Here is a 15,932-nt window from a genome sequence, read left to right as displayed (position 1 = left end):
TGATACCAAAACCAGACAAAGATATCACAAAAAAGGAAAATCACAGGCCAGTATCGCTGACGGACATAGATGCAAAAATCCTCAACAAAATGTTAGCAAGTCAAATTCAACAGTACATTAAAAGGATCATTTACCATGATCAAGTGGGATTTATTCCAGGGGTGCAAGGATAGATCAGTATCCACAAATCAATCAGTGTGATACATGATATTAACAAATTGAAGAATAAAAACCATATGATCATCTCAACAGATGCAGAAAAAACTTTTGACAAAATTCAGCATCCATTTATGATAAAAACTCTCCAGAAACTGGGTATAGAGGGAACATACCTCAACATAATAAAGGCCATAGATGATAATCCCACAGCTAATATACACAACAATGAAAAGCTGAAATCATTCCTCTAAGGTCAGGAACAAGATAAGAATGCCACTCTCACCATTTTTATTAAACATAGTATAGGAAGTTCTAGCCACAGCAGTCAGAGGAGAAAAAGAAATAAAAGGCACCCAAATAGGAAAGTAAGAGTAAAACTGTCACTGTTTTCAGACTACATGGTACTATACATAGAAAATCCTAAAGACCCCAGCAAAAAAACTACTAAAGCTCATCAATTTTGGTAAAGTTGCAGGATACAAAACAAATATCAGAAATCTGTTGCTTTTCTGTATAGTAACAACAAACTAACAGAAAGAGAAATGAAGGAAACTTGCATTTACCATCGCATCAAAAAAAAAAAAAAAACAACACCTAGGAATAAACCTACCTAAGAAGATAAAAGATCTGTACTTAGAAAACTGTGAGATACTGATGAAAGCAATTGAAGATGACAAACAGATGGAAAGATGTATTATTTTCATGGATTGAAAGAAATAATATTGTTAAAATGACCATACTACCCAGGCAATCTACGGATTCAAAGCAATCCCTATCAAAATACCAAGGGCATTTTTCATAGGACTAGAACAAATAAGTTTAAAATTTGTGTGGAGACACAAAAGACCCCAAATAGCCAAAACAATCTTGAGAAAGAACAGAGCTGGAGGAATTACGCTCCTTGACTTCAGACTATACTACAAAGCTACAGTAATCAAGACAGTATGGTACTGGCACAAAAACAGACACATAGATCAACAGAACAGGATAGAGAGCCCAGAGATAAACCCACTCACTGATTGTTAATTAACCTATGACAGAGGGGGAAAGAATATATAATGGGGAAAAGACAGTCTCTTCAAAAGTGGTGCTGAAAAAACTGGACAGCTACATGTGAAAGAACGAAATTAAAACATTTTCTCGCACCATGTACAAAGATAAACTCAAAATGGATGAAAGACCTAAATGTAAGACCTCAAACCATAAAACTCCTGGAAGAAAACAGGCAGAACACTCTTTGACATAAATTGTGTCAGTATTGTTTTGGATCTATCTCCTAAGGCAAAGAAAATAAAAGCAAACATAAACAAACGGGACGTAATTAGGGGACTTTCCTGGCAGTCCAGTGGTTAAGACTCTGCGCTTCCACTGCAGTGGGCGCAGGTTAGATCCCTGGTCAGGGAACTAAGATCCTGCATGCTGCGAGGTATGGCCAAAAAAAGGAAGGAGGGGGACTAATTAAACTTACAAGCTTTTGGACAGCAATGGAAACCATCGATAAAATGAAGAGACAAGCTACTGCATGGCAGGAAATATTTACAAATGATATGACCAATAAGGGGTTAATATCCAAAATATATAAATAGCTCATACAACCCAACATCAAAAAAAAACCTGATTAAAAAATGGGCAGAAGACCTGAATAGACAATTTTCCAGAGAAGACATACAGATGGCCAACAGGCACATGAAAAGATTCTCAACATTGCTAATCATTAGAGAAATGCAAATCAAAACCACAGTGAGATATCACCTCACACTTGTCAGAATGTCTATTATCAGAAAGGCCACAAATGACAAATGTCGGCAAGGATGTGGAGAAAAGGGAGCCCCTGTACACTGTTGGTGGGAATGGAAATTGGTGCAGACACTGTGGAAAACAGTATGGAGGGTCCTCAAAAATTAAAAATAGAATTACCATATGATCCAGCAGTTCTACTCCTGGGTATGTATTCTAAGAAAATGAAAACACTAATTTGGAAAGATACATGCACCCCAGTGTTCATAGCAGTATTACTTAAAATAGCCAAGATATGGAAGCAACTTAAGTGTCCATCAACAGATGAATGGATAAAGAAAATGTGGTATATATATTACCATGGAATACCACTTCATCATGAAAAATAATGAAATTTTGCCATTTGCAACGACATGGACGGAACTAGAAGATATTACACTTAGTGAAATAAGTCAGAGGAAGATACTATATGTTATCCCTTATATGGGGAATCTAAAAAAAAAAAAAAAAACTAGTCAGTATAACAAAAAAGAAACAGACTCACAGATATAGGAGAACAAACTAGAGGTTACCAGTGGGGAGAGGGAAGGGAGGAGGGGTAACAACTGATGGAGGATTAAGAGGTACAAATGACTACGTATAAAATAAATAAGCTACAAGGATATATTGTACAGCACAGGGAATATAGCCAGTGTTTTATAGTAACTATAAATGGAGTATAATCTTTAAAAATTGTGAATCACTGTGTTGTACACCTGAAACATATAATATTGTAAATCAACTATACCTCAATTTTTAAAATGCTGATTTATGATTGCATCAAGAAATTAAAGAAAAGGGATAAATCTAACAAAATATGTGCAGGGTTTGTGTATTGATCAGGTAAAATCTAAAGTGAAGAGATACGCTGGGATCATGGAATGGAGACGATACTATAAGGATATCAGTTCTTTCTAAAGTGATCTATAGAGCCAATACAATACCAGCCAAAAATCCCAGCAGGCTTTTCTTTTGTTTTTTTTTTTTTTTTGGTTTTTTTTTTTGCAGTATGCGGGCCCTCTCACTGTTGTGGCCTCTCCCGTTGCGGAGCACAGGCTCCAGACGCGCAGGCTCAGCGGCCATGGCTCACCGGCCCAGCCGCTCCGCGGCATGTGGGATCTTCCCGGACCGGGGCACGAACCCGCGTCCCCTGCATCGGCAGGCGGACTCTCAACCACTGCGCCACCAGGGAAGCCTGGCTTTTTTTTTTAATCAACGATGAGCTTAAAATTTATATGGAAATGCAAAGGACCTAAAATAGCCCAAACTCTTTAGGAAAAGAAGCTGGAGGAGTCATACTGTCTGATTTCAGGATTTTCTAAAGCTGCTTGGAATCAAGTCAGGGTGGTGTTAGAGTAGGAGTGGACGATATAGATCAGTGGGGCAGAATAGCGACTTCAGAAATAAACCCTTACAAATATAGCGGATTAATTTTCATGAGACAATCCAAGGTAACTCAGTAGAGAAAGTATAGTTTTGTTGGCTAACGATATTGGAACTATTGTCCATCTCTAGGCAAAAAAATTAACCTCAGTCCTCACTTCATACCATATTTTTTTAAGATCAGCATTTAAAATCTATTGCAGACCTAAATGTAAAACCTATAAACCTTATAGAAGTGAACATAAGAGAAAGTCTGTGTGACCTTCGGTTGGCAAAGATGTAGAGGAGACCCATCTTTAGAACTGGAAATTTTAGAACTGAAAAATACGATAACCAAATTAAAAAACTCATAAAAGTCTACTCAGTAGCAGAATGGAGAGGGCAGAGGAAAGAATCGGTGAACTTAAAGATGGAATAAAAATTACCCAGTGTGAACAACAGAAGAAATTAAACTGAGAAATAAAAATGAATAGATCATCAGGGACTTGTGAAACTATTAAAAAAAAAATCTAAACTGTGTGTCATCAGAGTCATCAGAGTTCCAGAAGGAGAGAAGAACGAGAGTGTGGCTGAAAAGGTACTTGAAGGAATAGTAGCTTAAATTTTTGCAAGTGTGACAAAGACGTAAACCTACAGGTTCTAGAAGCTGAGTGAATGCTAAACAAGATAAAGAAATCCATGCCAAGACACATCATAACCAAACTTGTGAAACCTAAAGACAGATAAAATCTTGAAAACAGTGACAGACGTTTACCTTACCTATGGGGGGAAATTAGAACAACAGCAGGTTTTTCATCAGAAGCTGTGGAGGCCAGAAGGAAGTGCTATGGCATTTTTCAAGCGTGAAATGAAAAGAACTGTCCGCCCAGAACCCTGTATCCAGCAAATAGTCCTCCCTCGAGGTTGAGCGCTGGCAGTTACAGATTGTCAGCACATCCTTACATTATAAGTATGCAAAGCAAAAACAGGGTGAAGGCAGTAATACGGCTTTCTCCTCACATGGCTTCTCACTTGTCAAGGAAGAAAAAGGTTTTTCCACCATAACTTTTCCTTTTCCAAAGATGTATCCATTAGCCAAAACTGTATCACATGGCCACAGTAGATGCAAAGGATGGTGGTAAAGTGAGAGTATCTGGGATTTTCAATCTCAATTAGTGGGGAGTAGGTGAGAAAAGGGGGCAGTTAAGTGGAGAAGAGCATGTGGCCAGCTCTCAGGTTCACAGAGAAACTTAGATTAATTTAGATTGATATTATCTGCAAATGAGGTTATACATGGTCACTGACATGACTGAAAAAAGGACATTCATTATACCTTTACAAGGCACATGTAACCATTAGTATGTGTAATGTTTTTTATAGTTCTGACTTTATCATCAAAAGAATTTTTAAAACTATATTGGGATCCTCAGAAAACGGAATATCCCTCTGTGAGGCCAGAGGCTCTGCAGACGGCCCAGTGTTGGTTGTCCCTAACTGTCCTTTGTGTAGTTGGAGGGGCAGCTAACAGATCCTGAGGGCTGGCTCCACTCCACCCTGTGCCAGGCGTTGGTGACTCAGTCGTGTCCCTTCCTCCAAGAAAAATCTGGAAGGAACTACAGATTAGAAACTAGTAATTACATACCAGTGTCAGGAGTGTTATGATAAGGGAATTATATAGATTTATTTACCCCACTCCTGTGGTCAGGCAGGCCCTCTTGACGAAGTAGTTCTGGTCATTCTTGGTTTGTCTAGCTTTGTTTTTGGTATGGAACAATTTTGTTGCTTCCTGTAGTTGCGTGCCGTCTTAGTGGGAAGTTGGAAGAGGCAGCCACCAGAAACTGTTAGCCAGATGCAATTTAAATCAGAACTCTGCTCTGACAAGTGAGATCACACAGTATGTTATCAACTTTTGATCTGTACTAATACGATTACTAAAAATGGTATCTTCTTGTAGTTTTACTTTGGATTTCTGTTATGAATGAGGTTGACCATCTTTTTTATGTTTGAGATGTTTGTATTTCCTTTTCTGTGAACAAGTGGGTTGTTTAAAAACAACTCTTATTGATTTGTAGGTACTCTTTAAACAGAGAAATTAGTTTTTAGTCCATAGTAAGAATTGTGAATATTTTTCCCTAGTTTCTTGTTGTCTTGTAGTGATTTTTTTCGAGCGTTTATTTTTACTTTTATGCAGTCAAATATATCAGTATTTTCCTGTGGCTTCAGTGTTCTGTGTCATACTCTGAAATACCTACTTAGCTCCAAAAGTGTATATATTTTAAATTTCCCTTGTTTCATGTAGTACACGCATGATTTTGTTTTTATTTTTTGCATTTAAATCTTTGATACTTTTGGGATTTATCCTAACCTGTGTTGTGAATCTCAATGGTATCTTTTTTCCACATGGCCACCCGTTTATTCTGATGCTATTTATTGGCTCTATCCACACTGATTTGAAATCCCATGTTTATCATATAGTGAATTCTTATATGCATTTGGTTCCATTTGGGAGCGTTCTGTTCTGTTCCAGTGATCTATTTATTCATGAGCCGGTACAAGTGTTTTAATAATTGCGGCGTTTGTAGTATTTTTAGACTACTGTGCTCTAGGATTTGACTTGACTAGTGCTACTTCATTATTCATCTCTTTCAAAATTTTCCTACTTCATCGTGTAAGTTTATTTTTCCACAAATGAACTTTGGAATCTGACTGCTTAAAAAATAAAAGTATTTTTATTGAGATGACACTAAATTTATAAGAATAACCTCAGGAGAATTGTCATTTTAATGATGACTCTTCTATGTAAGAATATAAGCCTTTCCACCTGTTCAGATTTTTATTAGTGTCCCTCAGAAGCATCAAAACGTTTCTTTTTGTATAGATCTTGCTCAGTTCTTACATTTATTCCTAGGAACATTATTTTCTTAGGTGGCTTTGTAAATAGAACTTTCTTTTATTATAACTTCTACATAGTGATTACGTGTATATTGGGAAACTACTGATTTCTGTATATCAGTTTTTGTACACTATCACCGCTTATAATAGTTTTTCAGTTGGTTTTCTTTGACTATAAAAGAATGTAGTCATATAATCTACAAGTAGTGATACATATGTCTTCTTTTCAATTTCTATACAATTAACTTATTTCTCTTTTATAATTGTGTGGCTACTGTAGTGCTTCCCAATCATTTCATATCATGGCAGGTAATGAAAATTATATTTTTAGTAGTGTACACTAGCATAAAGGGGAAATGCTTTGTGAGGCCAGAGGGGACCAGCCCAGGGTTTAACTACCCCAGACCATACCTGAATGACCTAAGATGGGCTGGAAAAAACCCTATGCCTCTCTGAAACAATATTTAAAAAAAAAAAAAAAAAAAAGAAAGTAATGATCATGAACCTTCTTGTTATGTTCCTGACTTTAGTGGGAATACTTCTATTGTGTCTTCTCATTAAATTATGTTGGTTTGGGGATTGAGATAGATATATTTTAGTTTGTTAAGGAAGTATCCAGATACTCCTGGATACTTTAGTCAAAAATGAGATTTTAGTCAAAAATGGACATTGAATTAATAAACATTTCTTAAGCATTGTTGCTGTATGCCAGGCTTTGGAACTAAAATACTGAATAAAATGAAACACACTCCAGGAAAGAATACAAGTCCAAGTAGACTTGAGTTCAGATTTTTTTTTTTTAATTAATTTTACTTATTTATTTATTTATTTATTTTTGGCTGTGTTGACTCTTCATTGCCGCGCACGGGCTTTCTCTAGTTGCAGCGAGCAGGGGCTACTCTTCGTTGCGGTGTGCGGGCTTCTCATTGCGGTGGCTTCCCTTGTTGCGGAGCACGGGCTTCAGTAGTTGTGGCGCGAGGGCTCAATAGTTGTGGCTCATGGGCTTAGTTGCTCCGCGGTATGTGCGATCTTCCTGGACCAGGGCTTGAACCCGTGTCCCCTGCATTGGCAGGTGGATTCTTAACCACTGCACCACCAGGGAAGCCCTTGAGTTCAGATCTTACCTACACAGCATGTACTAGCTCTGTGACCTCAGGGACGTCCTTTAATTATTTTGAGTCTTAGTTTATTTATCTGTGAGAAGGAACTAATGATAACTGTTAGGTTTGTTATTGTTCTAAGACATGATTCCACACTAATGCAGTCCAGCAGGGTGAGACAGACATGTAGTTTATTTATCTGTGAGAAGGAACTAATGATAACTGTTAGGTTTGTTATTGTTCTAAGACATGATTCCACACTAATGCAGTCCAGCAGGGTGAGACAGACATGTCAGCAAGTAATTGTGAAAAGTGAGGTGGTATGGTAGAGATGGAGGGGTGAGCAACGTTGAAATAAAGGAGTGACCTGCTCTGCCTAGAGTGGGACTCAGGAAGGCTTTGCCAAGGAGGGAGTGTATACACCGGGTCTTGAAGGATGAATGGGGAAGCAATTGTGTGTGAAACATCTTGGTGTATTTAGGAAACTGCAGGGTTTTTTCAGGATAATTAGACCGTGGGTATGGGCAAATGACAAGAGACTGGAGAGGGGGACAGATTGTAGATCACAGAGGGCCTATAGTGTTTGCTACTCTGAAGATTGTGGACTTTTTTCTGTAAGTGACTGGTAGGTGTTGAAGAGTATTCCATCTTCAGATTTGCTGGTGATGAGGATGTGTTAAACTGCGAGTAGAGTTGCTTTAAGCTATCGCATTTGAGAAGGTCCTAAAACAAGGCAATGGGAGAAATGGGAGGGGGAGGCGGATGTGAAGAGACTTAGGTAGTAGAATCAACAGGACCCAGAGGCCATTGGACTATCCAGAGAGGAGGAATAAGGAGCAGTTCCCAGGGTTTCAAACTAGGAAGAAAAGTGCTCTAAAAATCACAGGATAAGTTCCTCTTTTTTTTTTTTCTGTAGAAAAATAACAATGTGTTTTGTGTGTAGCTTTTACAAAAAGTTTGGTAAGTTACATCACAGACTACTTAATTAAGTGCCCTATGAGTGCCATAGAGGAGAGTTCTGCTCATTCTGTAGGTAGCATTAAGAAAAGAGCTAAAGAAAACATCATAGCTATAACCATATAGATACACGTAAAATTAACAAAGGTCTGAAGAAAAATTTTAGTGTGATTGCAATGTTTATGGTAAAGAAGAATTTGAATTTTAGTGTTTCCATGGTTTTTGTGCAGTTCTGAATTTGCCTTATTGTTTACATTTTACAACTAAATTTTATGTTTATGAAAATGATACTAAGGTGAATAGTCAACCTGAAATAAAGGTTATATACGAGTGTTTAAAATATATTCACTGTGTTTTCTTCTATTCTAGTTACACTTTCTGGAAATGGAGAAAACGGTAAGGCGCTTTTAACTTTTACTCTCAAGTTAAGTAGACTACTTATGGTATCTTAATTACCACCCATATACTTGTTATTTAGTGATGACTGTGTGTGTTTTGGTTTCCAGGAAGAAGATATATATTCTTAAAGCTTAAGTGATTAAAAGGAGATGTGTTATTAGGTTTATTTTTATACATTCAGTATATTCTCATTTGTGTTATTTATGTAAATTGAAGTTGCTGTTATTTTGTAAGGCATCTAGTACCCAAACTTCTTTGATGTATTTGTATACATATTTTTGCCTTGTATATTCTTCAGAACTCTTTATAGTAGTGGTTCAAAGATTTTTAGTATCAGTTCTAGCTAAGTTTGAGGAGGAGGTGTTTCACGATGCCTAAATTTTATTGGTGGTTCTCTTGTTTATGCATTTGTTTAAAATAGTACTTTACTACTCATAGTCATTTGATTAAGTAACCAGACTCTGAATTTGTGAAGTGTATTACTAGTTCATTTTGAAATGGAATTAAAGTTTTAATGACTAATCAAAGAGACAGTGTCTGGAGAGAAAAATCATTACTCAAAATTTTATTGAGATAAAAGAAAATTTTAAGTCCTTTGAGATCAAATTTCAAAAATAAAATTTGATTTGAGATATGAAAATCCAGAGGATTTCTAAAACAGTTGAATAATTAGAAACTTTTTTTTGTGGTGGTTGTTTTTTTGGCCGAGCTGCGTGGTTTGCAGGATCTTAGTTCCCTGACCAGGGATCCAACCCGTGTCCCCTGCAGAGGAAGCGCTGAGTCCTATCCACTGGACCGCAAGGGAAGTCCCTAGAAATTATTAATAAATATTCTTATTGTTGAAAATAGAAGGCATTAAGCATGTAAATCTCAAGTTGACTTTGGATCTAACTTCTCAGTAACAATAAATATAGACTCAATTTTGGTAGGCTTGTTTTTCTTGCTTAAAATCAAAACTGTTTCCTGTGTGTTGAAAGCACAGACATAGAAAGCAGAGAATTTCTGAAGTTCTTATAAAAGAACTTTTAACTTGGATCATTATTTCTTGGGGCTATTTTCCCCATGTCTTTCAGAGAGTCTTTGAGTAAAGTTTTTTGTTTGCTTATTTGTTTCTTAATTCAGTTACAGGTGATTTTTGAGTCAGACTTTTTGATTTATAGGTTCAGTTTTTCTTTGAACTTTGATTTAATTTGATGAGTTAAGCTTTTACTTTAAGTATTACTTCTAACCAATAGTTTATAGCATGTATATGGGATTATTAGTAATCACACTAATTTGAACTTATTTAAAAACAATATCTCCTGTTATTATTTATATTATAATTTGATAACTACCGTCTATTAAGTGCTTACTATATTCCAGGCAATATACTAAGAGATTTATTTTATCTTTTCTTTCTTTAACTGAAGGTTAAGATATTTTAAGGCAAAAACCATGTGCTTTTGTTCTTACGGAGAGCAAAAATATTCTAAAAAAATATTAAATGTTTAAAAAATGTTAAAGTATATTGTTCTGTATTCTAGCCTTAGTTGTAAGTAACTCAGTGATTAAGAAGTTTAAAGTTAAAGTAACCAAGCTATGCAATAATACGTAGATGAGGATTGACAAACTTGATTGAATATGGGGGCAAGGCAGTAATATAAAGAAGTGAAATGAGCTATAGGTGAAGATAAAATTGCAGGCTTGAAAAATGGCTTCAGTGTTGGTGTAACAGGAGACTGAGCTCCAGCCTGTTTTTCCAAAGGAGAAACAAATGAAGGGATGCTTTTGAATCCATTGGTTAGACCATGGGGTTTAGCATAGAGGGAGCTGGAATGATAGAGAATGCAGATTTTGCGAAACCACAATATTCAACGAAGATGACATCAGTTTTTGTGAAAGTGAAAAGAAAGCATATTTGAGAATAGAAGGAAGTTGTGGTTAGGGCTTCGTCTTGGCACCAGATGTTATCTCTGAAGTAGGATGTGACCACTAAGATAATAATTTAAAAAGCGGAGGAAAATTAGTTTAGATATGACACAGTGACAAAGACCTCGGGTTTTTATCAAGCATATATCGGTTTGAATTCTGGCGTTATCATTTAGTAAGTAAGTAACACTGGGCAAAATATTAAATTTTCTGAGCCTTCGATTTCACATTTGTAAACTGAAAGAATACCCACGAGACCATTGTGAGGGCTAGAAATAAGGTAACGTTATATGTCTTCTAGTAGACTTTCAGTAGGTAGAAGGGCTGACTTGAGTAGCTGTAGTTAAAATAAATATGGTTACTAGGAAGTTCCAGAGTTTTAGAATGCATTCATTAGTCGTGTAGATGGAGCTGTTTCCCAGGAATTTCATAGCCAACGGGGATAAGAAACGGTGAGCCACATATCTTACGCTGGCCACTGAGATGGATTGGAAGCAAGAGACTGGAAGGCAAGGGCGCCCATTGGCTTGTGCCGTGACCCATATGAGATGAGCAACAATTTAAGAACTATTGCACTAGCAGTGAAAAGAATGAGAAGTTTACTTTGAAAGAGATTTTAGGAGCTAGAAGTTGAAGTACGCGCTCCGTGCTGATTAGCCAGCCATGCGTTGTGAGGGCCATCGAGCCCTGGCTTCCTGCATCGGTCATCTGTGTGTCTCAGGGTTCTGTTCCGTTAGACCAGACATGGACCAGTATAATTGCAGAGGAAAATGCTGGGGTCCAGCAAGTTGTCAATTTTGTATCATTATTTTATGTGAAAACATTTTTTAAAAACCAAAAACATAAGGAAAAGTAACCTCAGACCAAAGGAAGGACAGCACTTCAAATTGAATACATGTTAGCTTTATAAAAACTTCACTACATTTTTCTTAATGTTTCTCATTTAACTGCAGACCAGTGAAAACTTTTATCAGTCTATATACTTGGGTAACACTGAAATAGGGAAGGCACAAAAAGAACCAGTTTTTGAGAATAAGGAACTGCTATACTTGGACGGCAATGATAATAATAGCCAATATTTATTGAGGATTTATTATGTGTCAGACACTGTTCTAAGTGTTTTGCATTTATTAACTTATCAATATTAAGCAACTAACTTAAAGGAAACACATTAAGTGCTTTAATTGAAGTCTGAGTAAATTATTTGGGGACAATAGTATGAAGGGATGATAAATTCTGAAAGTAATGGAGGGGGCTTTTGGAAAAAGTAATATTTGATCCAGACTTTACAGATGAGTAGAATCGCAAACTTTTGTGCTCATCTGTGCTTTGTTTTCTTCAGTGAGTTTGTGGTGCTGCATTCCAAACTGAAAAAGAATTTAAGCACTTGGTAAATAGTTCTGGCTTCTTAATGGAAACCAGTCCCACTTCTTACAGATAGAAAAACCACAGAACACAACAAAAAGTTTTTAGTTATATCAGTGAGTTACTATTTGGAGATAAAGATGTTGCAATGTTACACTAATCCACTTAGGAAACAGTTATGGGAGAATTCAGAGTGGCTAAAATTTTTTCGTTACCCCGTGTTGAAAACGACAATGGAATTTAGGATACCTTTCCTGACAGTCCAGGAATTGAGTTGTTTATTTTCAGTATATAGTTCCTTGGATTTAATGTTCATAGTGAACATTAAATAATAATTTTTAAGTCATTTAAAATCTAACTTTTAGGAAGTGCTCTTGAAGGAGGTGCTCATAAGATTTCAGCTTAAATCTCCAGCAACTTAATGAAATCAAATCTCATCTCAGAATACAGTCTTTATTTATAAACCAGGCCAATAACCCTTAAATGCAGGAATAGAATGTTTTTTCATATCTGTAATGTTAACGTCATGCAGATAAAGGAGTGTATATATTTGATGTTTTTAGTACATTTTAATTAAATTTTTTATTGGATCGAGCCTCCTGACCCTAAATATTGTGTTTTAATATATAATGCTTTTTCCTGTTTTCACCCGGATTCAATGAAATGTTATTTGTTTTTATTTACCAGGAAAGGCCGTTGTTTACCTTGTGGCTTTCCATCTGTTCATTGTTATGTTTGTATGGTCCTATTGGATGACAATTTTCACATCTCCCGCTTCCCCCTCCAAAGAGGTAAATTTAATGTTGGTAAATTACCAAATGTTTTCACTAATTATGGAATTATTTTCCCTGTGTTACCTTTGTTAAAACTTTATTACATAATGCATTTGTTCTGTTTTCATTCATAAATTGCTTGGTAACTCTACATTGTGAGTGTGAGTCATCAGCGTATCCCTCAGATACAGCCCACTGACGCAGCCTCGTAAAAGTTGGATGATGGCGCTAAGGTTTAGCTGTGCTAATATTCTTCTGCCATGCTATGTTTTCTTAAATTAAAGATGTACTTTATGTCACTGGAGTGAATAATCTTAAGGGACAGAATTGAGTTAGGAAAGTAGAGTTTATTTTTGGAAACTTTCAACATTTATTTTTTCTCAGGCCTGAACAAATAAGCTGCAACTAAATAAAGGGTTTTGATCGTGGCTTGTTACACCTAGTGTGGCTAGTGTTTTTGCTACTTGGAGGTTCCACTTGGAAATAACATGAGTACACGTTTATGTGGCGTAAAGCTGAAGACCATATGTCCTTTTTGCCTTGATACAGCTGACTGAATTCTCTTCACCTAAAGTTTAGAATAGCTAGAGAGATAAGAATATATTCTCTGGAGTTAGGACTGCCTGAGTTTGATTTTCTGCTCCAACACATTATTTAATGAACCCACGGCTTAGTTTTCTATTTGGAAAGTGGAGCTAACAGTCATGCCCGCCTCTGTAGGATGTTTGTGAGGATTAAGTGAGATTCATTCATGTAAAGCATTTAACACAGGACTTGCCATATGGTTAGCACTCAAATACTAGATGATGGTAATAATGTAATTGTTTCCCTTTGTATTAGATTCATCAGAATCCATTAAAAGTTATAGACGTATTTTTAAAGATATCAACTTCCATATAACTTTTTATAGAACATATATGCAGAAAACTATACATGCCATAAATGTACACTTGACGAATTTTCATGAACTGGACACGTGGGTAACTAGCACCCAGTTCCAGAAGCAGAACGTGACTGCTTTCCCGTGAGCCCCTCACACTCCCTGCAGCCACTGCTCCCCCGACCCCTGCCCACCCAGTAGCATCAGCTGGCTTTGCCTGGTCTGCGCCTCCCGTGGATGGAGTCACACAGGATGTGTGCTTGCGTGTCTGCCTTCTTCCATTAACGTTCTCCTCGTGTGCGATGCATGCATGTTGTTGTATACAGCCGTGGCTCCCTCCTCTGCTGTGTTATGAAACACGGTTTATCCGGTCTAGTGTTGATGGCGTGGGCGGCCGGGCCGCTTGCGGGCTCAGGCCTCACACGTAGGCCTGCCGCCAGCATTCTGGCACATGCGCGCACACACGCAGTCCTTAGGGGCAGATGCCCGGGAGGAGCGTTGCTGGGTGCTGCCCGTACATTCAGCAGTAGTGGGTAACGCCAGACTCTCACTGCCCGTTGTTTCTACTGGGGGCTTTTGTTTTAAGGGATAATGTAAACCACAAATCAAGCTTACTGTTTCTTCAAATATATTCTTCAAACATTTGCTAATAATTAGTCGGCCCTTAAAGTTATATTACAAATTGCCACCCATATCTTAATCTCTTAAGTTGAAAAGGACCTAATTTTATCTAATCAATTACTAGTAGTGATGGCTGTTGGAAACATAGCATGTGTGAAAGTAAATAGTTTTTATTACAGGAAATAAAAAATATAATAAGAAAAACAATTGGCAATACTTTTGAGAAACAGGATAGTACAGAGGTTCAGAACTCAGGCCCCAGCTCCAGACCCCCTTGTCTGCCTCATCCCTCTGCGTTTCTAGCCACGTGACGTTGGACACACTCCTTAGCTGTCTGTACCTCAGGTACGTCCTCTGTAAAGTGAGGATGGTAGTCGTATGCACCTTATTGGATTGTTGTATGGGTTAAATAAATTAACCATACGTACATGTGATTGATGGTATTTATAATAATATATAATTAATGCTATAGGGCAAGTGCTTAAAAGAATGCCTAGCACATTAGTGCCATCTAACTTACTTTTTTCTTTTTTGGTTGTTGTATTTGCAATGTTGTACCCATTTAGCATTTAGCCCAGTGCTTAATTAAGCCTTTACGTCCACTCCATCCTTCATGCTCCCCTATTCCTGTAAGTGTAATTGTAAGTGTAATTGACAGCCTGTGTCCAGTGGCCCTTCTATGGCACGATCTACCTTCCCTGTCATGGACCTTGTCATCTAGTATTGTAATTGCCTGCTTACCTGTATGTATCACCTTATTAAATTGCCGGTTGTTTAAGGGCAGGGATCATTTCTATCACGTTCTCCACTATATCCCTCTCCCACTATCCGGCACACAGTGGGCATCAGTAAGTATTGAATGGATTGATTATTCAGTCATGAAGGGACAGCTAAGCTAGGCTGCAGTGACAGCCAGGGACAGGAATGTAAGATTATCTTTCTGAATAAGCTGACTCTGGGCTGCCTGAGTAGCTCTTGATAAGAAATCGCATAGTTGTGAGATAGATGTTCATGACCGCATTAAAAGGACTCTAAACGTAGAGGCTTGAGCAGCACTTCGGGCTTGGATCTAGGGGGATTGGTTGGGTCGAAAAAGCAAAAACTATACATTTTTAGGGAAGTTAAGTTATAAAGGTAGGCATTCTTTTTTCATTCTTTCAGGCAGCAAGTATTTCCTAAGCATCTGCTCTTTGTCAGACTGTGGTGGGCTCTGGGAATAAAAAGAACAAGACAAACATAAAATGTTATAAATCGTGATACATTTAGAAAAAGGACGCGATGATGTGGCAGAGCATAACAGTAACAGCTATTAGGAAAAAAGCTGTTTTAGATAGTGTGATCAAAGAAATCTCTGAAGAAGTGGTATTAAAGCTGAGACCTTTGTAAGTTATCTCTTCCACTAAAGGATAAGCTTTTTGAAGGAAGACTCTGTTATTTACTGCTGTATCTTCATTGCCTAGAATCAGACCTAGTATATAATAGATTGCTAAATACTTGAGTGAATGAATGGTAAGGAGGAAGCAGCATAAGAAAAGCTGGTAGGCATCTTCCATCACTAAGTGTCATCTTTCTAAAAAGAAAATACGGTTCTGTCGCTTCTCTGGCATTCCTGCAGAGGTTGCCAGTGGGCTGGTCATTTGCCTGGTACACAGACCCTTCACGAGCTGAGGTCCTACTTCATGTCCATTGCTTCTTCCTGGAACTCTGTATTCAAGTAGTGTGTTGCCCTGAATATACTAT

At 37.3% G+C, this 15,932-nt stretch overlaps 1 protein-coding gene across 3 annotated transcripts in view; it reads left to right on the top strand.

The window, feature by feature from the left end:
• The window catches only part of ZDHHC20 (zinc finger DHHC-type palmitoyltransferase 20), a 73,432-nt gene that overhangs the window by 19,043 nt on the left and 38,457 nt on the right, over positions 1-15,932 (top strand). For all 3 annotated transcript variants that reach the window (XR_009536744.1, XM_060129073.1, XM_060129071.1), the window contains exons 2-3: positions 8,616-8,642; positions 12,606-12,709. Coding sequence is in view for 2 of the 3 variants with exons in the window: in XM_060129073.1 (XP_059985056.1) it covers positions 8,616-8,642; positions 12,606-12,709 (131 nt within the window). In the remaining variant the exon portion in view is untranslated. The remainder of the gene's footprint in view (positions 1-8,615; positions 8,643-12,605; positions 12,710-15,932) is intronic.

This window comes from Lagenorhynchus albirostris, chromosome 18, assembly GCF_949774975.1.
Source record: "Lagenorhynchus albirostris chromosome 18, mLagAlb1.1, whole genome shotgun sequence".
In the NCBI taxonomy this organism is placed as follows: domain Eukaryota; kingdom Metazoa; phylum Chordata; class Mammalia; order Artiodactyla; family Delphinidae; genus Lagenorhynchus; species Lagenorhynchus albirostris.
The sequence above is the reverse complement of the archived record's forward strand: the minus strand, read 5'-3'. Positions and strand labels throughout refer to the sequence as shown.